Source organism: Vulpes lagopus, chromosome 22 (genome assembly GCF_018345385.1).
Source record: "Vulpes lagopus strain Blue_001 chromosome 22, ASM1834538v1, whole genome shotgun sequence".
NCBI lineage: Eukaryota > Metazoa > Chordata > Mammalia > Carnivora > Canidae > Vulpes > Vulpes lagopus.
In genome coordinates this window covers 5,597,419-5,620,105 of record NC_054845.1, presented here as the reverse complement: position 1 = coordinate 5,620,105, position 22,687 = coordinate 5,597,419, and the positions used below count along the sequence as shown (strand labels likewise).

General features: G+C 39.9%; 1 protein-coding gene across 1 annotated transcript in view; it reads left to right on the top strand.

Moving 5' to 3' along the window:
- DNAH7 (dynein axonemal heavy chain 7) overlaps nucleotides 1-22,687 on the top strand; it is a 226,933-nt gene that overhangs the window by 106,930 nt on the left and 97,316 nt on the right. The window contains exons 37-42 of the mRNA XM_041737735.1: nucleotides 6,354-6,509; nucleotides 7,365-7,533; nucleotides 9,436-9,562; nucleotides 10,760-10,979; nucleotides 16,651-17,523; nucleotides 19,438-19,667. Of these exons, the coding sequence (XP_041593669.1) occupies nucleotides 6,354-6,509; nucleotides 7,365-7,533; nucleotides 9,436-9,562; nucleotides 10,760-10,979; nucleotides 16,651-17,523; nucleotides 19,438-19,667 (1,775 nt within the window). The remainder of the gene's footprint in view (nucleotides 1-6,353; nucleotides 6,510-7,364; nucleotides 7,534-9,435; nucleotides 9,563-10,759; nucleotides 10,980-16,650; nucleotides 17,524-19,437; nucleotides 19,668-22,687) is intronic.

The window sequence follows — 22,687 nt, the reverse complement described above, 5'->3', positions numbered from 1 at the left end:
TCCTAAGAATGCTATTTTTCAAACCACCTGAAATAGACTTTATATTTTTTGAATATTAAAATATTTTGATGTTGTAGCCACAGAGAATTTTTGAGTAACTGCCTATTTATTTTAGAAATTGACTAAAGATATGATGCGGGTTTATATCACTAGATTGTCGTACCTTTTTAAAGGTGTTTTAATAAAAATAGCTCATTCAGGACGAAGAATTTCATATCCCTTGAAAGGAGGGGGTATTTGATTAATTACACTTGATATTTAATTTTCAAAATTATTTAATATATGGAGGATTACTCTATAAAAATAAAACTGATTTTCTTTCACTTCTGGAATCTACCCATTGTGTGTTTGGTGAGAAAATGCTAGCTGCTATAACAGATCATGCCCCAAATCTCAGTAGCTTTACATAGTGTGGGTTCCCTTGTGTTGAGAGGGTCATACTGAACAAAGATCAGTTCTTGCCTCTAGTTTCTGACTTCTGAAGGCAGAAAGCTGGCTGGAGCTAACTGTAAGTAGCACCTGCAGCTTTGGTGTGACAAGTAAGTGCAAGTTTTCCCAGGGCCAGCTGGACAAAGTGGAAGATAAGTGGACTTCAGCCTTCTTGGGACTCCATTCTAGATGACTCCTCCAGCAGTGTGGGAGCCCCGTTAGTTCCCTAATAGAGAATTATACAGTATGGGTGTCCCTTTGGAGTTGCTAAAGATATTGCAGATCTGCTCCCCTCAGAGAGCAAGCATTTGGAAGCTTTTCCATGACCGCAGGCAAGACCGCATTAGCCAAGAGAGAACCACAGTGGTGCCAGTAAGGTAGGACTCTTTGCCCCTCTTCCTCTCATTCTGCCTCCCAGCCAGCTGCGGGGTGGGAAGAAGATAGGGCAAGCAGGTAGGGGAGTCCAAAGGAGCCACCAGTGGTCCCTCTGCCATTGCAGCTTCTCAGTCAACATGCATTCACCTACTTTATGGTAGGACTTGTTTCCAGTTCTCTATTGATTTTATATTTTAATTTAATATGCTAGTCTTTTTGGAGTGCATTTGAGCATTTAGTTAAATAATTGTCCTAGTATCATTTATTGAATAGTATCTTTCACAACAGATTGAGATGAGATGACACGCTTATTATAATTTAAATGCAGGATGCTTCAGGGAATATCCAAGAGCAGGGGCTAGGAGAAGTTTAAACAGATTTTATTATTATTTTTTCTTTTATTTTCATTTATTTTTAAACAGATTTTAATACAAGGTATTGGTTTGACCAGGGTTAGAAAATGATCTTTCTGGAAGGAAGACTTAGGATGGTGGAGTAGTAGGGGGAACCTGGGCTTGCCTTGTCCCTCAAACACAGCTAGATGAACATCAAATCATGATGAACAACTAGGAAATTGATCTGAGGATTTAAGAAAACAATCTGCACAATTAGAGGGAGAGAATGTGGCTGATGCAAAGTTTGGAGCCCTGAATTGGAGAGAAAACTGCAGTGCCACAGAGAGGAAGGGGCCCTTTTTGTGGAGAGAAGTCAGGGAGAGAGGAAGAAAGTGGGAGAGAGAGCAGCATGTAGGGTTAGCTCAAGATCCCGAGTTGCACTGGGAGAGAAAGAATGTTCTTCTTCCTGGAGTACATTTGGAAGAGGGTATTGCCTCTCCAAGGATAAAAGGCTTGCCAGGCACCATTGAGTAGTGGCCATTCAACAGCCGGGGACCGAGACACAGGACAGATAACCTGGTTGCAGCTTTTCCTGGTGCTTCATCATAGACTCCATGCACCATCATGGCCATTTGACTGCTTTTCTGGGACAGAATGGTGCTGGGCTCAGCCCTCTCTCCCTTGGAGGAGAGCGAGTCCATGCTTTGCCACGTCCTTTAAGATTTGGAATTTTGAATCCCAGTCATGCACCAGAGATCAAACACAGGAGAACTAAGGTGGAGGGCATGCTGATGGCCAGGCACAGACAGTTTGAGGGTGAGGATCTGATGAGGGCCTGGGACACAGGAGGGGAGATTATTTGCTTTTCTGTGAGTGCCTCCTGAATAGTGCTGGTGGGAGGTTGGCTCCCTGGGGAGGAGAAGGTAGCATGGTGCCATCTTCCATATATATCCCAACCCCCTGCCCCACCTCGCCAGTATAGTTGGACTTCAGAGAGAAACATAGAACCTAGAGTGGAAGCTGGAGTCATATACACCAAACCCCACCTCATTGCGTCCCTACAAGTGTAGGTCAGGCTGTAAGCCAGCATAAAAGGCCTCCCCCTCAGAAGAACAACACAGGCCCCTTCCCCCCACAATATACCAAATCTACTGATCTTTGAGTGCTCCGAAGCATCATCAATTCTAGTGGAAATAGGACCAGGCTTTCTTCTTTTTTCTATTTTTAATCTTTTTAAACTTTCTGAATAATCTTTTTTGTTTTCTTTTTCTTTTGGAGTCAGGCTTATAGTTTTTTTGCTCATTTCTTTGTTTCCTTTTCTCATTTTTTGAATCAGGCTTATCTCTTCTTTTTTTCTTTTAGGTTTTCTTTTTTCTGTTAGAATCAGGTTTCTAGTCTTTTGTTAGTCTGTGTAGGTGTGGTAGGTGTTTTTTGTTCTTTTTCCTTTTCTCTTTTTTGGATGAGGGTTTTTTTTTTTCCCTAGGAAATCAAAGCACACCTAATTAAAGGTCCAAACACTCCCCGTTGCAAGTAAGGAGGAACTCTGCAGAGGACTGACCTCTGGGAAAGGGCAGCCAAAACACAGCAGCAGGGCGCACACAGCACACACCAGAAACACTTCCTGAAGCACCAGGCCCTGGACAGTGTGTGACTCCTGCTTAATACAGTATTACGGTCAGAACACACAGAAGACACAAGCCTAGACACAAGGATAAGATGATGGACTTCTCTCCCTAAGAAAGACCAAGAAGAAATCACAGCCAGGGATTTGCTCAAAACAGATATCAGCAATACAACGGAACAAGAATTTAAAACCAGTCATAGGAACACTGGCTGGGCTTGAAAGAAGCATAGAAGACACCAGAGAAACCCTGGCTGCAGAGATAAAAGACCTAAAAACTAGTCAGGCTGAAATATAAAATTGCTGTAACTGAGATGCAGAACTGACTGGATGTAATCACAGCGAAGATGGAAGGAGCAGAGGAATGACTAGGTGATACAGAAGACAAAATTATGGAAAACAATGAAGCTGAAAAGAATAGGGAAAGAGAACTATCCGATCATGAGTATAGCCTTATGGAACTCGCTGATTCCAGAAAGCACAACAACATCTATCTCACAGGAGTCCCAGAGAAAGGAGAACAGGGAAAAGAGGGCAGAAGGTTTGTTTGAGCAAATTATCACTGAGAACTTCCCTAATCTGGGGAAGGAAGCAGGCATTCAAGTCGAAGAGGCACAGAGTACTCCCTGCAAAATCAACAAGGACAGGTCAACACCAAGACATAGCACAGTGAAACTTGCCAAATACAAAGATTGAGAGAGCATTCTTTTATCTTAACTTACAAAGGTAGATACATAAAGTGAGCAGCAGATCTGTCCACAGTAACTTGACAGGACATAAGAGAGTGGTATGAAATATTTAACATGCTAAGAAGAAAAATATGCAGCCAAGAATACTTTATCCAGCAAGGTTGTCATCCAGAGTAGAAGGAAAAATAGAGTTTTCAAGACAAGCTAAGACTAAAGGAGCTCATGAACACTAAACCAGGTCTTCAAGAAATATTAAAGAGGGGACACCTGGGTGGCTTAGCAGTTGAGTGTCTGCCTTTGGCTCAGGACATGATCCCAGAGTCCTGGGATCAAGTCCTGTGTCAGGCTTCCTGCATGGAGCCTCCTTCTCCCTCTCCCTCTCCCTCTCCGTCTCTCTCTCTCTCTCTCTCTCTCTCTCTCTCTGTGTGTGTCTCTCGTGAATAATAAATAAATGAAAAATCTTTATTAAAAAAAGAAATATTAAAAAGGACCCTGTGAGTGGGAAAGAGAGACATAAAGCAACAAATACTAGAAAGGAACAATCTACAGGAACAGTTACTTTACAGGTAATACAATGGCACTAAATTATATTTGTGGATAATTACTCTGAATGTACATGGACTTAATGCTCCAATAAAAAGACATAAGGTATCAGAATAGATTTAAAAAAAACCTCATTGATATGCTGCTTTGAAATGATTGATTTTAGACCCAAAGACTTAGACTTTCACTCTAGAGGGAAAGTGAGAAGATGGGGGCGCCTGGGTGGCTCAATTGGTTAAGTATCTGCCTTTGGCTCAGGTCATGATCCAAGGGTCCTGGGATTGAGCCCCTCGTCTGGCTCCCTGCTCAGCAAGGAGCTTGCTGCTTTCTTTCTCTCCCTCTCTACTCCCTTACTCCTGCTCACTCATTCACTTTATCTCTACCTCAAATAAGATCTTTCAAAAAAAATGAAAGTGAGGGGATGGAGAACCATTTATCATGTTAATGGTCATCAGAAGAAAACTGGAGGAGCCATACTTAGACAAACTAGATTTTAAACCAAAGACTAATAAGAGATGAAGAAGGGCACTATAGAATAACAAAGGGGTCTGTCCAACAAAATTGAACAATTGTTAATATTCATGTCCCCAACTCAGGAGCACCCAAATATGTAAATCAATTAATAACAAACATAAGGAAATTCATACTGCAATAGTAATAGAGGACTTTAACATTCCACTAACAGCAATGGACAGATCATCTAAGCAGATCAATAAGGAAACAAGGGCTTTGAATGACACACTGGACCAGATGGACTTAACAGATATAGTTAGAACACTTCATTCTAGTATATGTGCTGCCGAAGCGAGCACTAGAACACTTCATTCTAAAGCAGAAGAATACATATTCTTTCCAAGTGCACATGGAACATTCTCCAGGATAGATCACATCCTAGATTACAAATCAGGCTTTGAGTAGTACAAAAAGATTGAGATCATACCACGCATATTTTCCAACCACAATGCTATGAAACTTGAAGTCAATCAGAAGGAAAAATTTGGAAAGATGATAAATACATAGAGGTTAAAGAACATCTTACTGAAGAATGAATAGGTTAACCAGGGAATTAAAGAAGAGCTAAAAAAAAAATTCATGGAAACAAAGAGTATCCAGAGTCTATAGAGAACTCATCAAAATCAACACCCCAAAAATAAAAAATCCAGTTAAGAAATGGGCAGAAGACATGCACAAACAATTCCCCAAAGAAGACAAATGGCCAACAGACACACAGAAAGATGCTCAAGATCATTAATCATCAGTGAAATAAAAATCAAAATGAAAAACCAACAGTCCAAACCTTTGGGATGCAGCAAAGGCAGTCATAAGCAGAGAGGAAGGCAAACCGTAGAACCTTAAGAGTCACTTAGACTCTTAACTCTAGACAACAAACTGGAAGGGAAGTAAGGGGAACGGGCTAAACGGGTGAGGGATGCTAGAGAGGGCACTTGTGATGAGCACCAGGTATTATATGTAAGTGACGAATCATTAAATTCCTGAAACCAATACTACACTATGTTAACTAATTTGAATTTAAATTTTTAAAAATACAGAAAAAAAAAAAGATTTTTCTGAAAGTATACAGAAAGCTAAGGGATTTACCCAAGGTATCATCAAGAGTCAAGGAATGGATACTTGACATGGGGAAAGGCAGTGGTTGGAGAAAAAAATAAAGCCTTTTGTCATTTGTATCCTCAACCCAAATTCAGGCCAGGCATTAAAACGACCCAGGCAAAAAAAAAAAAAAAAAAAAAACCAAAACCAAAACAAAACTTTTTTGCAAAATGGGGAGCGTACTTTGCATTTAATTTTGTCATCTTTTTCTACCTAACACACGGTAATTGTTTTCCTATTTCATTATTCTTTTACAAGATGATTTGTAAAACACAACATCTTCATTAAGAATCCTTATAATTGCACTTGCTTTCCAAAGAAATGCATTTGGAAAATATACATATTTGCTTCCAGACTGAAAGTCAGATAACTTGGTATTTAAGTGGAAAGATAAGCTATAATAAAACGAACACTGATATGGAAAGAGACAGGGGACAATTTGAATTCTTGCCCCACCCTGAGACCTGAAGCAAGTTTCTTGAAAGCCTCTGGGTCCCCATGACCTCATGCTGGGAAGGCACGTGTACTCTGCACGGTGGTTTTGGAAATCAGAGAAGCCGTATGCACTGGGCCTCGACAAACACGGATGTGCCACCAGTATGGTAACTGGTTGATTCCATCTCTCGTTTCACATTGTTATGACGCTCTAAATTCAAGTGTCAATAGTGATGCTTAGCGTTTATTTTGAAATGTCAGGACATAGTTCCAACTATGGCTCATTTATTATTTCCTGTTTATTCTGTTTTACAGAATTTTCTTTTAAATCAACTCAATAAAGATATCTACAAGCCTCTGCTAATTAACTTCTCAGCACAAACTACAGCAGCTCAAACTCAGAATATTATCATGTCAAAATTGGACAAAAGAAGAAAGGGAGTTTTCGGTCCTCCTTTGGGCAAGAGAATGGTAATTGGTCTCTGTTTCTATACGTATGGTACAGCCCTGGTCCTATTCATGTGCCCTGCGAAAGTCAGAACAACCAGATATACTAGGACTTCATAACTTTTTGTACACACACACAAAAAAATCACACATTTTTAAAAAAGATTTTATTTTTAAGGAATCTTTGCACCCAACATGGGGCTCAAACAAACTTATAGCCCCAAAATGACGAGTAGCATGCTCTACTGAGTAGCTAGCCAGGCACCCCTTTAGTCACAAATTTTGATTAAGTTTTCCCATAAGTGTCTTCCCATTTGCATGTGCAATAGACAACTTGACATTAAAAACAAGCAATTGCCCTTTGAATTAAAAAATAGAATATTCATCTGGGAAATTAGCTACCTTTCTAATTCTCTGATTAACATTTTTATTCAGCAGTCTTGCTGCTTACTCCTCTAGGCCTTTAAACAACCCAACTATCAATTGACGTCCCTTGTGTTCCTCTGCCGCAAACAGCCTTCTGAACCTCACTGTCACCACTCGGGAGTTATAATCATTTTAAAATCCTACCTTTCTCATTTACCTCAATGTATTAAAATTGTATAAGGAAAAAGAGGAGGCATATTGATGAGCAAATTGTGCAAGAGGATTAATAAATCCTCAACTCTTAATCTGTAATGGTTGTCACAAGACTTTCCCTATTCCTCAGAAGCACGGATGCTAGAGGATATTATTCTTGATTTGAAAAGAAACCATCATTTCTCTCATATGAATTCTATAGGAAGATAATCTCATTCTTTGCCTCAACACTGTTTACACAACAGGACAATATATCAAGGGGTTAAGTATTTCTTATATTGTTTCTCTTTTTATTCTCAGGTTGTCTTTGTAGATGATGTCAATATGCCCGCTCGCGAAGTATATGGGGCTCAGCCTCCCATTGAGTTGCTTAGACAATGGTTAGATCACTGGAATTGGTATGACCTAAAAGATTGTTCTATGATTAAACTAGTGGACATTCAAATCATGTGTGCCATGGGACCCCCAGGTACATTTTCTGAGTTTGTGATTACTAAGATTGAGAATTACTCTCAATCTATGTATCTGTATCTGGAGAAATGCCTGGAGATAGAGAGAAATCCAGCTGGACAATTTGAGTTAGAGTTTCTCGTGTATATGTTTTCTCTGTGTATACCTTGGGGCCTCTGGGAAGATGCTACAATGGTCAACACTACAAAGTGGATTGCCTTACTTAGGGCCATTCTCCCACCAGTGCTTCCAAATCCCTTTTTTCCCACCTTCTGCGACTTTGCTCTGCACTTCTCTCTGTATCTAAGGACCCAGATCCCCCTGGGGCAGCTCATTTCTTTCTGTTTTATTCCTTAATTCTTAAATCTCTGTTTCTACCCCAATCAAGTCCCATTCTAGTGAGTCTTTGCATTTAATCAGGCTGTTAAGAGAAATTTAAAGTATCAAATAGCCAAAAGAATTAATCTTCAAAGATTCTTTACATTTCTCATGGGAATTTGATAAACTCAAAGAAATCTATACGGGAGAAATTTTTTTTATGATGGGGTGTCAAAAGTGGCTTGATTCAACTAACTGGACATCTTTAACTCTTTTTCCTGAGCTCAAGCTGGTATTCCAGTCTTTAAAAATTCCTTTTCTCCATATATCATTTCTTCAGAGAGTCTCTTCTGACCCCCTGACCTTTTTTGACTTGTAACCCAGTCAGGTTGCTCTGAGTCAGTAATTCCTCTCAGTGTACTTCCTGGGCTACTTCAAATGCATTTTTTCTTTCCAAGTTTTTATTTAAATTCTAGTTAACATACGGTGTAGTATTACTTTCATGTGTAGGATTTAGTGATTTATCACATATATAAAACACTCAGTGCTCATCACAGCAGGTGCCCTGTTTAATATCCATTGATGTTTAACCCATCTCCCGCCACCTCCCTCCTGCCACCCTCAGTTTGTTCTCTATAGTTATGAGTCTGTTGTATGGTTTGCCTCTCTTTTCTCTTCTAAAAAAAAATGAGATTTGTCTATATACTTAAAGATAATAACACCAATAATTTTTTAAATGATGTTACATTTTAAATCAGTTATTAAAGCCTCATATTTGAAGGGCACTTGGGTAGCTCAGTCAGTTGTGTCCAACTCTTGATTTTGACTCAGTTGATGATCTCAGGATCTTGAGACTGAGGCCCTTGTCAGGCTCCACACTTAGCGTGGAGTCTGCTTGAGATTCTCTCTCCCTCTGTCTCTGACCCTCTTTCCATTCATGCATATATCCTCTCTCTCAAAATAATTACTTTTTTAAAAAAATGCCTTATCTTTGAAAATGTAATCATTATTTTGTGAGAGTGAGATAATCCACAAATCTTTAAAAATGCAAGCATGCAGTGAAGTGGCCACATGAACCACATGGACTAGTCTTTAGGAAATTCATTTTAGGATGTGGGTGAAGAATTAGCCTAAATGCTAAGATTGTATTGAATTTCAGCCATGTGGGAAGGACTCTTAAGTTTGATCTGTCAGGTTTGCCAAAATTGTATGTAATATTACTATTTTTTAATGTATCTTAATATTATATTATGAGGACGTTTACTATTTACTGCTTTAGGCTATATGAGTTACAGAGAAGGTGACCAATGGCTTTCCATCTAATCTGATTTCCTTTGGTAAATTGACCTGACCCAAGAACTCAATCAGACAATTCAATTAGAAAAACAGTGTGTTAAAAAAAAAAAATGAAAATGAAAAACAGTGTGTTGAATTTGAGGGGAAAGCTGCTTTTAGGTCAGGGTTACCCAAACAATTACTCCTACTTTCTCTGTGTGCTATGAATTTGTCCATCTTTCAATTTGTTTTATGCTGTAAAATATCAGAGAAAATATTCTAGTGGGTAGTAGTAACATTGTTAACAGTTACTTTTTCTAATATTTAGGTGGTGGTCGAAATCCAGTGACTCCCCGATATATGAGACATTTTAATATTATAACAATCAATGAGTTTAGTGATAAATCCATGTTTACAATCTTCTCCAGAATTTTAACCTGGCATTTAAAAATCTGGTAAGTAATGTAAAGTGGGTTTCTTTTTTCATTTAGAGGGTATAGAGTATTTTGGAAACCTATCAATCACACTATTCCCTGAAAACATCCCTAGATAAAGAAAAAGATAACAGGTAACATCACTGCCCTCTGCTGCTCTCATCTCCAAGTATGGGACCATTACACAAAGGGGCCAGAGTATCTTTCTTTCTTTTTTTTTTTTTTGTCTGATGTCTTGAATTTTAGCCCCAAAATCCATACTAATTTTGCACTCTGCTGTATAATATGTCCACAGTAGAATTATTAATGTTCTGAATTTTTACCATGTAGTGCAATTAATGCTGGAAAGATTTATTCCAGATTTTTCCTGTGACTTTCATACCCTGTAGTAGACTCTTGAGTTCTCCAAGGAGATTCATGTCTAAGTTTGAGTGTAGCCTTGGAGCCTGTGCCCTGGGGAAACGTTGCTGCCTGGCTCTGGATGTTCAGTGCTTCTCCACAAGATGTGCAGAGGTCAGGGAGCCAAGTGGAGCTGAGCAGTGCAGATCTCAGTTCCCTGATGTCCATTCTCAGGAAAATTGTCATTCGTTGCCTTACCCGGTGATGATGAAGGGGGACCACGGCACCTTGTTGAGCGAGAAGTTAAAGAGAGTCAGTTTTTCCAAATGGATATTTGTTCTACATGTTCTTTCCCACCTAATTGTGCCCTTTGCACTTCTTTTTTTTTTTTTAATCCTGACTCCTTGTTTATTTCACTTTTAAAAAAAAACTCTCCTTTTTCTTTTTTCTTTTTCTTATTTTTTCTGTATTTTTATTTGCTTCCTTTTTTTCTCCAAAAATACTCATTTCACTAGTGTTCTTCAGGGATTCCTTTTATATGCAATTGAGAATGCTAAGGGGTGAAAGTGAGTAGGACACACTTGTTTAGTGGATGCTGGATTTGAATTATATGGTCAGGGTTCCTCGGCTGGCTCTTCTGTTCACTTACTGAAGTAGTTCTAAGTTTATTACATTAGTCTTGCCTTCCCATGGAGTCTCTTTGAACATAAAACAATGAATGGAAAGCAGTTTTGAATTAAAATTGTATTATTATTATATGAAATGTTAATTTTATAAATTAAATCATTTGATCAGAGTAACTTTCACACTAGGTATGCTAAATATCATCTGTGTATTGTATTTCCTAACATTTTCTTTCTTTTTATTATTTTTTTTAAGTCATAAATTTCCAGACGATTTTCTAGATTTGACCACACAAATTGTTAATGGTACGATGGCTCTATATAAAGAAGCCATGAGGAATCTCTTGCCTACTCCAGCTAAATCTCACTACTTGTTCAACCTCCGTGATTTTTCCCGTGTCATTCAGGGTGTTTGCTTGTCAAGACCAGAAACAGCAGAAACCAAAGAAGTGATTAAACGTCTCTGGGTTCATGAGGTAAATTTTTGTGTTATTAAAATATGATTATGCAAGAAACAAACCTTTTTTTACAGCAATAAATGAGTAAAAAGAAACATTTAGCAATTTATATTGAAATACATTTAGCTATTTGGCATTATGAAGGCCAATGATCAAGGTCATTTAAAAGAATATTTATCACTAATATATTTTATGATATTTACAATGGATTATTCCTATTTTTAGAAATTTTGGTGATTTATAAAATATTTCGAAGTAGGTATGACTTTGGATAAATGTCACTTACGTGACTTAATCATTGTTAGTTTGATCTCAAATAATTTTTGAGATGGAATACTTTTTAAGGAGCTGTTTTTATAAGAAATGAATGTATGTATTTACATTACTTGTATTTCTAGATGCCAAAACAATTGCAAAGCAAATCAGTTTTGAGGGCATACAAACTATATTAAAATATATTTCTTTTTGGGAAGCGGTATGTGGGTGAACATTTTGTTGTAAAAGCTTGTGGAAGGAAAGAAAGAATACCAAAATAAGGGGACAAAAATAATAATTCAGTATTTTGAAAATAGACAAATAATTATAGGAAAGTTAAAACTGTTTTATTTTTAATACATAGATAATATAGTTATTTTAATTTTAACAATGTAGTTAAGAAATCTAGAAAATAGGAATGTACTATGTTAAAACCATATGCTATAGAGATAAAAATTTCAAAGAGACATTTAAAAACTCCATTTCTAAATAAAATAAATGATAAAAATTCCATTTCAATAGGCTTTTTATTTTACAATTTGAATTCCCAAATCCTCACACATTCAAATATAAGTCCAAACGAAATTCTGCTCAAGAATTTTGGCCACAGCAAGGTCCCTAAAATAATTCTCTTAAAACCTATGATCTGTAGATTCTTTTTTTTTTTTTTAAGATTTTATTTATCCATTCATGAAAGACACAGAGAGAGAAGCAGAGACATAGGTAGAGGGAGAAACAGGCTCCACGCAGGGAGCCTGATGTGGGACTCGATCCTAGAACTTCGGGATCACATCCTGAGCCAAAGGCTGACACAGGTCAGGCATCCCCTGACCTGTGGATTCTTACTGCACTCCTCTGTAGGTCCCTTAATTGCCAGAGTGGGATGCATATCCTGGGACATGGACACAGGCTATAAGTCTAGTAGGCCACAGTAGCTGAAAGGTAGAGAAGGAGAGAGAGATGAGGGGAGGATGTCATTGACTTCATCAAAGGAGTGAGTTTTGTCAGTAGCCAAATCTTGCTCTAGGAAGCATCTAGCATCCTCCTCTCCAGGAGCTTCACCCTTTGATATTCCTTCTGCCTAGAACACTCTTCCCCCCATTATCCAGAAAGCCTGCCTGCTTCCTGAAGGTCTCTGTCAAATATCCCCTTTCTGTTGAGGCTTGCTCTGAGCCATCCCTAACTCCCATAGCTCTTTTTCCTTTATCTCTTTTTCTTCTTTATAACACGGAACATCACTTGACACTGTCTATATTTTGGCTTATTTAGTGTCTCTACTGGAATAGAAGCTTTTTGAGAGCAGCAACTTTACTAATTTCTCTACTTTCCCCAGCACCTGACACATGGCAAGCACACAGTTTGTACAAGTGCATAAAGAGAAGAAGAAAGGCAGCCTTATTATACATAACATGCTTCATGGCTTGGGATTATACAGGCCGTTCCTTTCTTCTAGTCGTGGGAGGAGCTCATATGTGCTATTGTATATTTATGGTATGTGCCCTTTTTAGCATCTTTCAAATCTTATACTACACTTCAGTGTGACATTATTGAGTTTTGACAATGGCTGTTGAGCTCTTTGGGCATTTAATGAAATTCGTGCTATAATAACTTGCAATTTTTAGTGAGTACTTCATATTGATATAATGTAATAAATTTAAGTTCTTAGCTCAAAACCTTTCAATAGCACTCTATTTCATTGGGAGGGATTAAAAATAAAAGTGAGATGGCCCAGCCTCACATGTGTGCCTGGCTCCCCTCAGGCTGCCTCCTGCTCTCACACTCATTCACCCTTCACCTAGCAACACAGGCCTACTGGCTATGCTCTGGGCCTGGAATGCTTTTCCCCCAGATCCTGTGGGCCTGCTTCCTACTGCCTTTGATCAAATCTCTCCTTCTCAGTGAGGCCCACACTAACCACCATTGAATATGACATTCTCACACCCCACCAGGAATTCCAGTCTTTCTTGACTTACTCTATTTTTCTTCTTTTCATAGCATTTATCAGCATCTAACACGCCATATAATTTATTTGTCATGTTTATTGTCCATCTCCCTCAGGTAGGGAGCTCCATGAGGGCAGAGATTTTTTTTTTTTGTCACGGATTTATCCACAGTGCTGAGAACAGTGCTAGACACATTGTTCCCAACATTTCAAAAAATATGAAGTGCTTGAACTCAACACTCTATTTGTGCTTTGTTCCTATTCACTCAAAAAAGATTTCCTAAGGTCTAATATATGCCAGATACTATTTTAGATGCCCCTTTCCTTTCCAGACACTTTTACCAAACTAAAAGAGATAATATAATTTTAATAAATGCTTTTCTAGGTATGAAATTGGCTTACTACTTTACATTCTCTTTGACTTCTCCATGGCTTTCAAACATTTGTGTACATAACATCGGTTTGCTTTGTTAAATGTAGTTATTCTGCACAAGTGACCCAAGGAAAAAAAAATAAATTAGATTTCATTAAAAATGAAATTTATTTCATTAAACTTTTTCATGTCTCATTGGATAGTATCTAGAAAATGAGATGACAACCCACAGAATGGGAAAAAAAATCGCAATATCTAATGTCTAATATCCAGAAAACATAACAACTCAACAGTAAAAGACAACCTAAAAAAAATTAAAAAAAAAAATAATAAAAGGCAACCTAATTTAAAAGTGGGCAAAGGATTCGAATAGACATTTCTCCAAAGATGACACGCAGATGGCCAATAAGCACATGAAAAGATGTTCAACATCATTAATCATTAGGGAAGCTAGGATGGTGGTCATCAAAAAGACAGATAATAACAAGTATTGGTAAGGATGGTCAGAGCTGCCACCCACTGCCTGTGGGAATGAAAATGGTGCAGCTGCAGTGGAGAACAGTTTGGTAGTTTCTCAAAACGTTAAACACAGAGTTACCATAGGACCCAGCAGTTCTGCTCCTAGCCACATATCCAGGAGAACCGAAAACATATGTCCACACAAAAACTTATGCAGGAATGTTATTAGAATCATTCATAATAAACAAAAAGTAGACACAACCTAGATATACATCAGCTGATGCCTGGACAAAATGTGGCATGTACTTACAATGGAACTTTATTCAGCTCTGAAAAGAAATAGCGACGCAAACTATAGCATGGATTAACCTGGAAAACGTCCTGTTAAGCGAAAGAAGCCTAGAGGCAGAAAATAGATTAATGGTTGCCAGGGGTTGTGGGGAGTGCAGGGGAATAATAAGGAGTGACTCCTAAGGGGTACAGGGTTTCCACATGAGATGATGAAGATGTTCTAGAATTGATAGTTATGATGCTTGCTTACCTTCGTGAATATTATAAAAGCCACTGAATTACGTGCTTTAAAAGAGCGAATGTTATGATACGTGAATTAGGTATCAGTTAAAACAATCTGTAATTAAGGCTTGGAGGTAAATAAACTCAAAGCAAAAGTACAATGTAATAAAAATATTCCAGAAATTGCCTCTCTGATAATCATGTAGATTTATAATAGAAAAATTTTACATATCAAACTTTTAAAAATGAAAGAGGGGGGCAATAGGATCACAGGGTAGAGAGAGGAGGGTGTCCACAGAAGTGAGCATGGGAGGGGGCCTCTAAGGCGCTGGAAGTATTCTGTACCTTGATCTTGGTGGTGGTGACAAGGGTGTCACCTGTGTAAAAATTCTTGGAGCTGCACACTTTGGATTTTTGTACCTTATATAAAGAAATAAAAGTCGAAAAATAAAAGATATTCCCAGGCACCATCCTCAAAGTTTTCAAGTCAGGGCCCGGAGTGGGCCCCTGCACTCTGCATTTTTGCCAGCACAACAGATGAGTCGGTACAGGTGTGGTGACAGTCCTTGAGAAACCCTACCTTAGCTTCTTGCCACGTTGCCAGCTAGATCCCAGCATACTGATTCCTCTTAGGCCCTGACACCTGATATGTGAGGTGGGCTTGATTTAGGTTTCTCCTCCCACAGGAATATTGTACATGTTCTTCAGCCCTCAATCCAAGCAGGGGATGATGGGCGTGCATCGGGCCCCATAAAGAAATAGCTCTTGGACTGGTTAGAGTATGCAGGAAGCCTCAGTCGTACCATTTGCGTATGCAGCCGCCACTGCTAGAAAAAGGGATGACACTATTTTGGCACCAGCTTGACAATAGTGAAAACGCTCAAATCACTACTCTTGAACACCATTAGGCTGATTTCGAGGTGGTTTGTCACGATTTTACTTCTGAATTTTATAGTGTTTCCACATACGCTGTCATTTTATTTTTGCCATACATCTGGAACATAACGCAAAGCAGGTATTTTACAGGTACAGCTCCAGCTGATGCAGGCGGGTTTCAGTAATTTCCCCCAAATGACAGAAGTTCTGCTACTGCAGACATGCACTGCTTGTAGCGTACGTCCATTAGTCTGCTAGTGCTGCCGTAACACAACACCACAAGCAGAGTGGCCTAACAGAAGTTTATTTCCTCCTAGTCCCAGAGGCCGGGAGTCCAAGGTGCCACCAAGTGTGGTTAGATGGCTGCTCCTCACTGTCCTCACTGGCCTTTCCTCTGTGTACCTGCAGGCAAAGAGTGGAAACCCTCATCTTATAAGGACAGTCCTAGGGGACTAGGGCTATGGGACTAGGGTTCCACCCTTGTGACTGTATTTAATTACCTCCTTAAGGGATGTCACTCTTAATATAGTCCTATTGGTGGGTAGGACTTCCACATGAACTGGGGGAGTGGGGGGGAGTGGAGAGGGACATAGTCCAGTCCAAACAGTTAGTAACCAAGGGACACTTACACCACGTTGAGGAAATAGCTGTTTTCTGTGACAAGCCTGCTTAACTATTTCTTATAATCCAGTAACATGTGCATATCACCAGAGTTTATTTTAGTAGATTGTCCTCTGCGGTGACTTAAAAGAAAGATAATAAATGTACAAAACAAACTTGGCTTTCACCTAAGACATTCACTCTTTTTTCCAAAAAAGTGAGCTCAAAAAAATAATACTATCCATTTGTCAAGAATTTTCAGAATGTTACCTGGCTTAGAAAAAGGAAGGATCATGGCAAGGGAATACCCAGCTTCCTTATCTATATTTAAGTGACCAGCAAAGGCAGCCACTAACCTTCTCTAGTCCCTTTTTTCCTTTTCTAGTCATTCATACTCTTTGCACCTCTCTAATCGGCTTCAGTTCCCCCAAGTTATCTTGGTTAATTCATAACTGAATGTTAACTGTGTATCATCTCAAATATATATGATCAAAACTAATATTTAAAATAAGCATTATTATGAGTACATCCTGATTACGTGGCTATGCTTTTAATAAAACCCATAGAAATTTTCCTGAGAGTACTTTTTCTGTGACTTGAGATTAATATGTAAATGAAAACACAAAACCAGAAGAATCGGCGCCTAATGCTGCTGCTTCATTACCCTCTAGGTCCTCAGAGTGTATTATGATCGTCTTCTGGATAATGCAGATCGAAGTTGGCTTATCAACTACATTCGAGAAGTTTTGCAAAAATACATGGACGAAGACTTTCATGAACTTTTCCAAAGCTTAGATTTCGACGGTGACGGGGTGGTAGGAGAAGATGACTTGCGTAGCTTAATGTTCTGTGATTTCCACGACCCCAGGAGGGAGGACACCAACTACAGGGAAATCAAGGATGTGGATAATCTGCGGGTGATCGTGGAAGCTCACCTGGAAGAATACAATAACATGAGCAAAAAAACCATGAGCCTGGTCTTATTCCGATTTGCCATAGAACACATCAGCAGGATTTCCAGGATCCTGAAGCAGCCCCGCAGCCACGCTCTTCTGGTCGGGGTCGGAGGGAGTGGAAGGCAGTCTGTCACCCGATTAGCTGCCCACATGGCTGATTATTCCGTTTTTCAGGTTGAAATCTCCAAGGGCTATGGTCATTTTGAGTGGCACGAGGATTTAAAAGTGATCCTAAGGAAATGTGCCGAAGGTGAGGTGCAGGGGGTCTTCCTGTTCACAGACACTCAGATTAAAAGGGAGTCCTTTCTAGAAGATGTCAACAACCTGCTGAACGCTGGGGAGGTCCCCAACCTCTTCCCGTTGGATGAGAAGCAGGAGATCTGTGACAAGATGCGGCAGTTAGATCGCCAACGGGATAAGACCAAACAGACTGATGGGAGCCCCATAGCCCTTTTCAATATGTTCATCGATCGCTGTCGCAACCACCTGCACGTAGTCCTGGCCATGAGTCCCATCGGGGATGCATTCCGGGTTCGCCTCCGCAAGTTCCCCGCTCTTGTTAACTGCTGCACCATTGACTGGTTTCAGGTATTGCTGGGCAGACCTTAGGTCGACTTCTAGAATGGTCCAGTCTTTGTCATCACCGTGGCTCCTTCCATAGATGCATCAAGCAGAATTTTCTGATAGATGATGATATGTTGTGCAAATTCAAGAAGTCGTAAGAGACAAACATTTTCTCACTGACATATACACTCAGGGACCCCAACATTTCACAGAAGGCTTTAGGGGAGGTTTGAGTAGCAGTCGGGGGCTCGGGGAGAAGGCTCGCTGGAAGGCTTCCCTGCAAGAGCTGATGAGGGAGCTGTCCCTGGGGGGGTAGGGGTAAGGGATCCGAGGGGGGGGGCAGGTGAGCAGTTGGAAGGGGGGCAGTGCAGGGAGGTGTCACTACAGCTGGGGGGGAAAGGGGCAGGAGGGGGAAAGCATGACCCTGGAGCTTGGAGCCGAGCAGGAGAGCTGCATCCCGGGATCAGGAGGCCAAGGCCGAGACCTGAGCTCCTGCAGGGATGCCGGGGAGGGGGCACGACTCCCACCCCCCTCTTCCCCCTCCTCCCATTGCTTTCCATTAGCCAACGTCTACAGGAAGCCAAAGGCAAGAAAGCCGGAGTGACCCCGTGGCTGCAGACTTCAGGTTCAGGAAACCAGAGCGGCCAAGACCGGGGTGCAGCGGGGAAGCTGGGGCCTGCAGCAGAGCCCCTGGGGGGGGTGCTGTGTCAGCATTTGACCTTGGGGGGAACTACATGGCCCCTCTGTCCCTCCGTTTCCTGCTAGCATGCTTTCCTGCGAAGCAAGCTTACTGAGCCCCTTGCTCAATAGCAGGTGCGCTTCTAAAAGCCGGAAGTGAAATAGACCAGCTTCTGATCCCAAGCTGATTTTTCTAGAGACAACCAAGGTAGCAAAGGACTGTTCCATCAACGGGGCAGTCAAAGGCTTTCCAAAGAGGTGACCTCAAAGGGGAGGCTGCCAGACGAAAGGTGCCAGGGCTCAGAGGGTCTGGGCAGAGGCCAGGGAGGGGCCGTGGAGACGCAGGTGGAGAGAAACTGAGGCCAGAGCGACAGGGGTGAGGTCGGAAGGGTGGCAAGGGCCCATCGGCAGAGACAAGTGGGTTGGTTTTGGATTTGAAGTATGCTAGGAAGTCTTTGAAGCATTATTAATTGAGGAGTGTGACATGAGCTCATTAACCTTTGGAAGAAAATCACTCCGGCAGCTGTAGGGAGCCACACAGGCTGGGAGCCGGCGAGGACACTGTGGGAACATTCCAAGCAGACGAAAACAGAGTTGACTTGGGATGGCCGTGGTAGGCGTGGGAAGGAGAGAAGGGATTTGGACGCGATCGTGCGGATGGTGCCTATAGAACTTCTGGATGGGGTGATGAAGGGTTGAGGATGAGGAGGGGTATCGAGGAGGATTCCTGCATTTTGGCTGATGGTGGGGATGTTTACAAAGTTGGGGAGGATGGCGATTATTTGGGGGGAGTTAGGAACCACGCTTTGGACCTGTTGGGTTTGAGATACCTTTTAGAGAAATCAAGGAAATAGTCATTCATACTCTTCTGGAGTTCAGTGGAAAGGGTAACATTTACTTTTAGAGAAATATTGGGAGAACTGGCTGGGATGATGCAGGTAGGATGCACGCGGAAATAGGCATTCCATCAGTTGAATGCCTTTCCTCTTCTTTACTCCTACAATGTTCATGAACAATTTCTGTGACCTTTGAACAAACCATGAAGAATCAATATTACCTGTACTAGCTCCTGGCTCTCGGCCCTGAGTGTGCAAGTCCTTGGGTGGGAGTAGGGAGGGAAGTTCCTCATGGAAGTGTCCCTCCAGCCTCATCCCTCATGTGTTCCCTTCCGTTTCTAACATCCATAAATCGCAAAGGATGGTGGTAGTAACTTACACTAGCCACTTTGATCAAGTACTAACTCGTTTATCTTAACTTTAGTCATGGCCTGAAGATGCACTCCAGGCAGTTGCCTCGCGCTTCTTGGAAGAAATTGAAATGTCAGAGGAAATACGAGAGGACTGTATCAGCATGTGTAAAAGCTTCCACACTTCTACTATAGATTTATCTACATCCTTCTATGTTGAACTTCAAAGATACAATTATGTGACTCCTACCTCGTACCTTGAATTAATCTCCACCTTCAAACTCTTGTTGGAAAAGAAAAGAAGGTAAAAAAGAAGGTTTATTTATTTATGTATTTTAGAGAGAGTGAGCAGGGGGACGGGCCGAGGGAGCTAGGGGGAGAGAGAAGGGCAAATAGACTCCACACTGAGCTGAGTGTGGGTCCTGTCTTGGGCTCAGTCTCACTACCCTGATATAATGACCTGAGCCAAAACCAAGAGTCAGGGGCTCAACCGACTCCACCACCCAGGCACCCCCAAATTTCATATTTCTAAGTAAGCTATGGCGGTTTTAAAATATTTGTGTGTACAGAAATGACATAGCTTAGGATGTCATAAAGATTTATCTTGTATATATACATACATGTATATGTCTGTACTGTGAATTTTGGTTTATTTCATAAACATTTAGGATAGGGAGAAGATCTTACTCTTTTATATAGATGCATCGTCTAGCGCACTGTAAATGCATAATCGTATTCATTGAAGGAATAAAGATGTGCTACTTAGAGCTGGGCTAAGACTCTAGGGTTCTTTGACAATGATATTGAATAAACACCACTGGAGAGATTTTTTTTTGATAAGTAATTAGATAATAGATAAAACTCCTGTACAGGTATTGAACAGCTGAAACCAGATACAGCTACTCTATATACCTAGTCAGGTTTCCTTCTTTAAACTCTCATTATTTGTAAAAGGGAAGAGGGAATCACAGGATGTGTTGTAACTTGGGTAACATGGTTTTTTAAAACCTCTATTTTTTTTTTTTTTATTATCTCTACAGGGGAAAAAGTGCCATTCCCTTGGTACTTGCCCTAAGTCTTGATAAAATTTGTATATTACGGTGTCATGTAAATAAAAATACTATATGAAAATCTGAAACAGAATTTAAGTTTGAAAATAACTGATTTTCCAGTTAGAGAAATTTCAGATTTATCTTAAAATGAAAATGAGTTTTTAAAAACTATTAAATGATATAGATACTAAATAGTAACCCAATTAACTATTAAATCGAATTCCCTTCACTAATGATTTTATTGGTACTATGTAAGATTTTAAAAATAATCTAATAAATATTAAGAACACTTTGTGATACAGTCCTTATAATAGGACATTACCTAAAATATACCAAAATGATAATTCCTTTGTGTTCTAGCATTCCTTTGTGTGAAAACTAACCTTAGGAATGTAAGCCAAAGCATATAAACTTGTATTAGTCAGGAAATAAAGGGTTAAGAAGTGAAAAAAAAAATCTCATTTTGAAAATCTCAATATGAACATCAATAAGCTTATGGACTATATAAGTGTCAATGTGAGTTTTTAACATCATTGAAGGTGACATTTATTTATTTTTGTAGTTTCAAGTTTTTATTTAAATTCCAGTTGGTTAACATATAATGTAGTATTGGTTTCAGGAATAGAGTTTAGGGATTCATCATGCACTACAGCGCCCAAGGCTCATCACAATAAATATCTTCCTTAATGTCCATCACCCGTTTAACCCACCCTCCTGCCCATCCCCCTGCCAGCAACCCTCAGTTTGTTCTCTATCATTAAAAGTCTGTTTTATGGTTTGCCTCCCTCTCTTTTCCACCCTTCTGCTATGTGAATCTATTTTGTTTCTTAACTTACACATATGAGTGAAATCCTAGATATTTGTCTTTCTCCATCTGACTTATTTCATTTAGCATAATACACTCGAGCTCTATCCATGTCATTGCAAATGGCAAGATTTCATTCTTTTTGATGGCTGAGTGATATTCCACTGTATACACACACGTGTGTGCGCGCACCTCATAACTTCTCTATCCATTCATCAGTTGATGGACATTTAGGCTCTTTCCATAATTTGGCTATTGTTGATAATGCTGCTGTAAACATTGGGGTGCATGTATCCCTTAAGTTCAGTATTTTTGTAAACTTTTGGTAAATACTCAGTAGTGTAATTGCTGGATTGTAGGGTGGTTCTATTTTTGACTTTTTGAGGAACCTCCATACTGTTTTCTAGAGTGGCCCCACCAGCTTGCATTCCCACCAACAGTGCAAGAGGGGTCCCCTTTCTCCACATCCTCACCAACATTTGTTGTTTCCTGCCTTGTTAATTTTCCCCATTCTCACTGGTGTGAGGTGGTATCTCATTGTAGTTTGGATTTGTATTTTCCCGATGACAAGTGATGTTGAGTGTGCATGTGCCCATTAGCCATCTAAATGTCTTCTTTAGAAAAATGTCTATTCATGTCTTCTGTCCATTTCTTAATTGGATTATTTGTTTTTAGGTGTTGAGTTTGATAAGTTCTGCGTGGAGTTTGGGTCCTCACCCTTTATCAGATAAGTCATTTGCAAATACCTTCTCCTATTCTGTAGGCTGCTTTATAGTTTGATTGTTTCCTTTGCTGTGCAGCTTTCTAGCTTGATGAGGTCCCAGTAGTTCATTTTGCTCTTGTTTCCCTCGCTTTCAGGTGTGTGTCTAGAGTAAGAAGCTTCTCTAGCTGATGTCAAAGACGTTGCTGCTGCCTGTGTTCTCCTTTAGGAGTTTGATGGTTTCCTGTCTCACATTTAGGTCTTTCATCCATTTTTAATTTATTTTTGTGGATGGTGTAACAAATTGGTCCAGTTTCATTCTTTTGCATGTCTCTGTCTGGTTTTCCAAACACCATTTGTTGAAGAGGCTATCTTTTTTTCCATCGGATATTCTCTCTTGCTTTGTCAAAGATTAGTTGACCATATAGTTGTGGGTCCATTTCTGGGTTCTTTGTTCTGTTCCATTAATCTATATGTCTGGTTTTGTGCTAGCACCATACTGTCTTCATCACTATAGCTTTGTAATAAACGTTAACAATCTCTAATTGTGTTCTTCCAGCTTTTCTTTTTCATGATTGTTTTGGCTATTCAGGGTCTTTTGTGGTTCCATACAAATTTCAGGATCGTTTGTTCTAGCCCTGTGAAAAATGCTGGTGGCCTTTTGATAGGGATTGCATTGAATGTGTAGATTGCTTTGGGTAGTATAGACATTTTAACAATATTTGCCTTTCTAATCCATGAGCATGGAATATTTTTCCACTTCTTTG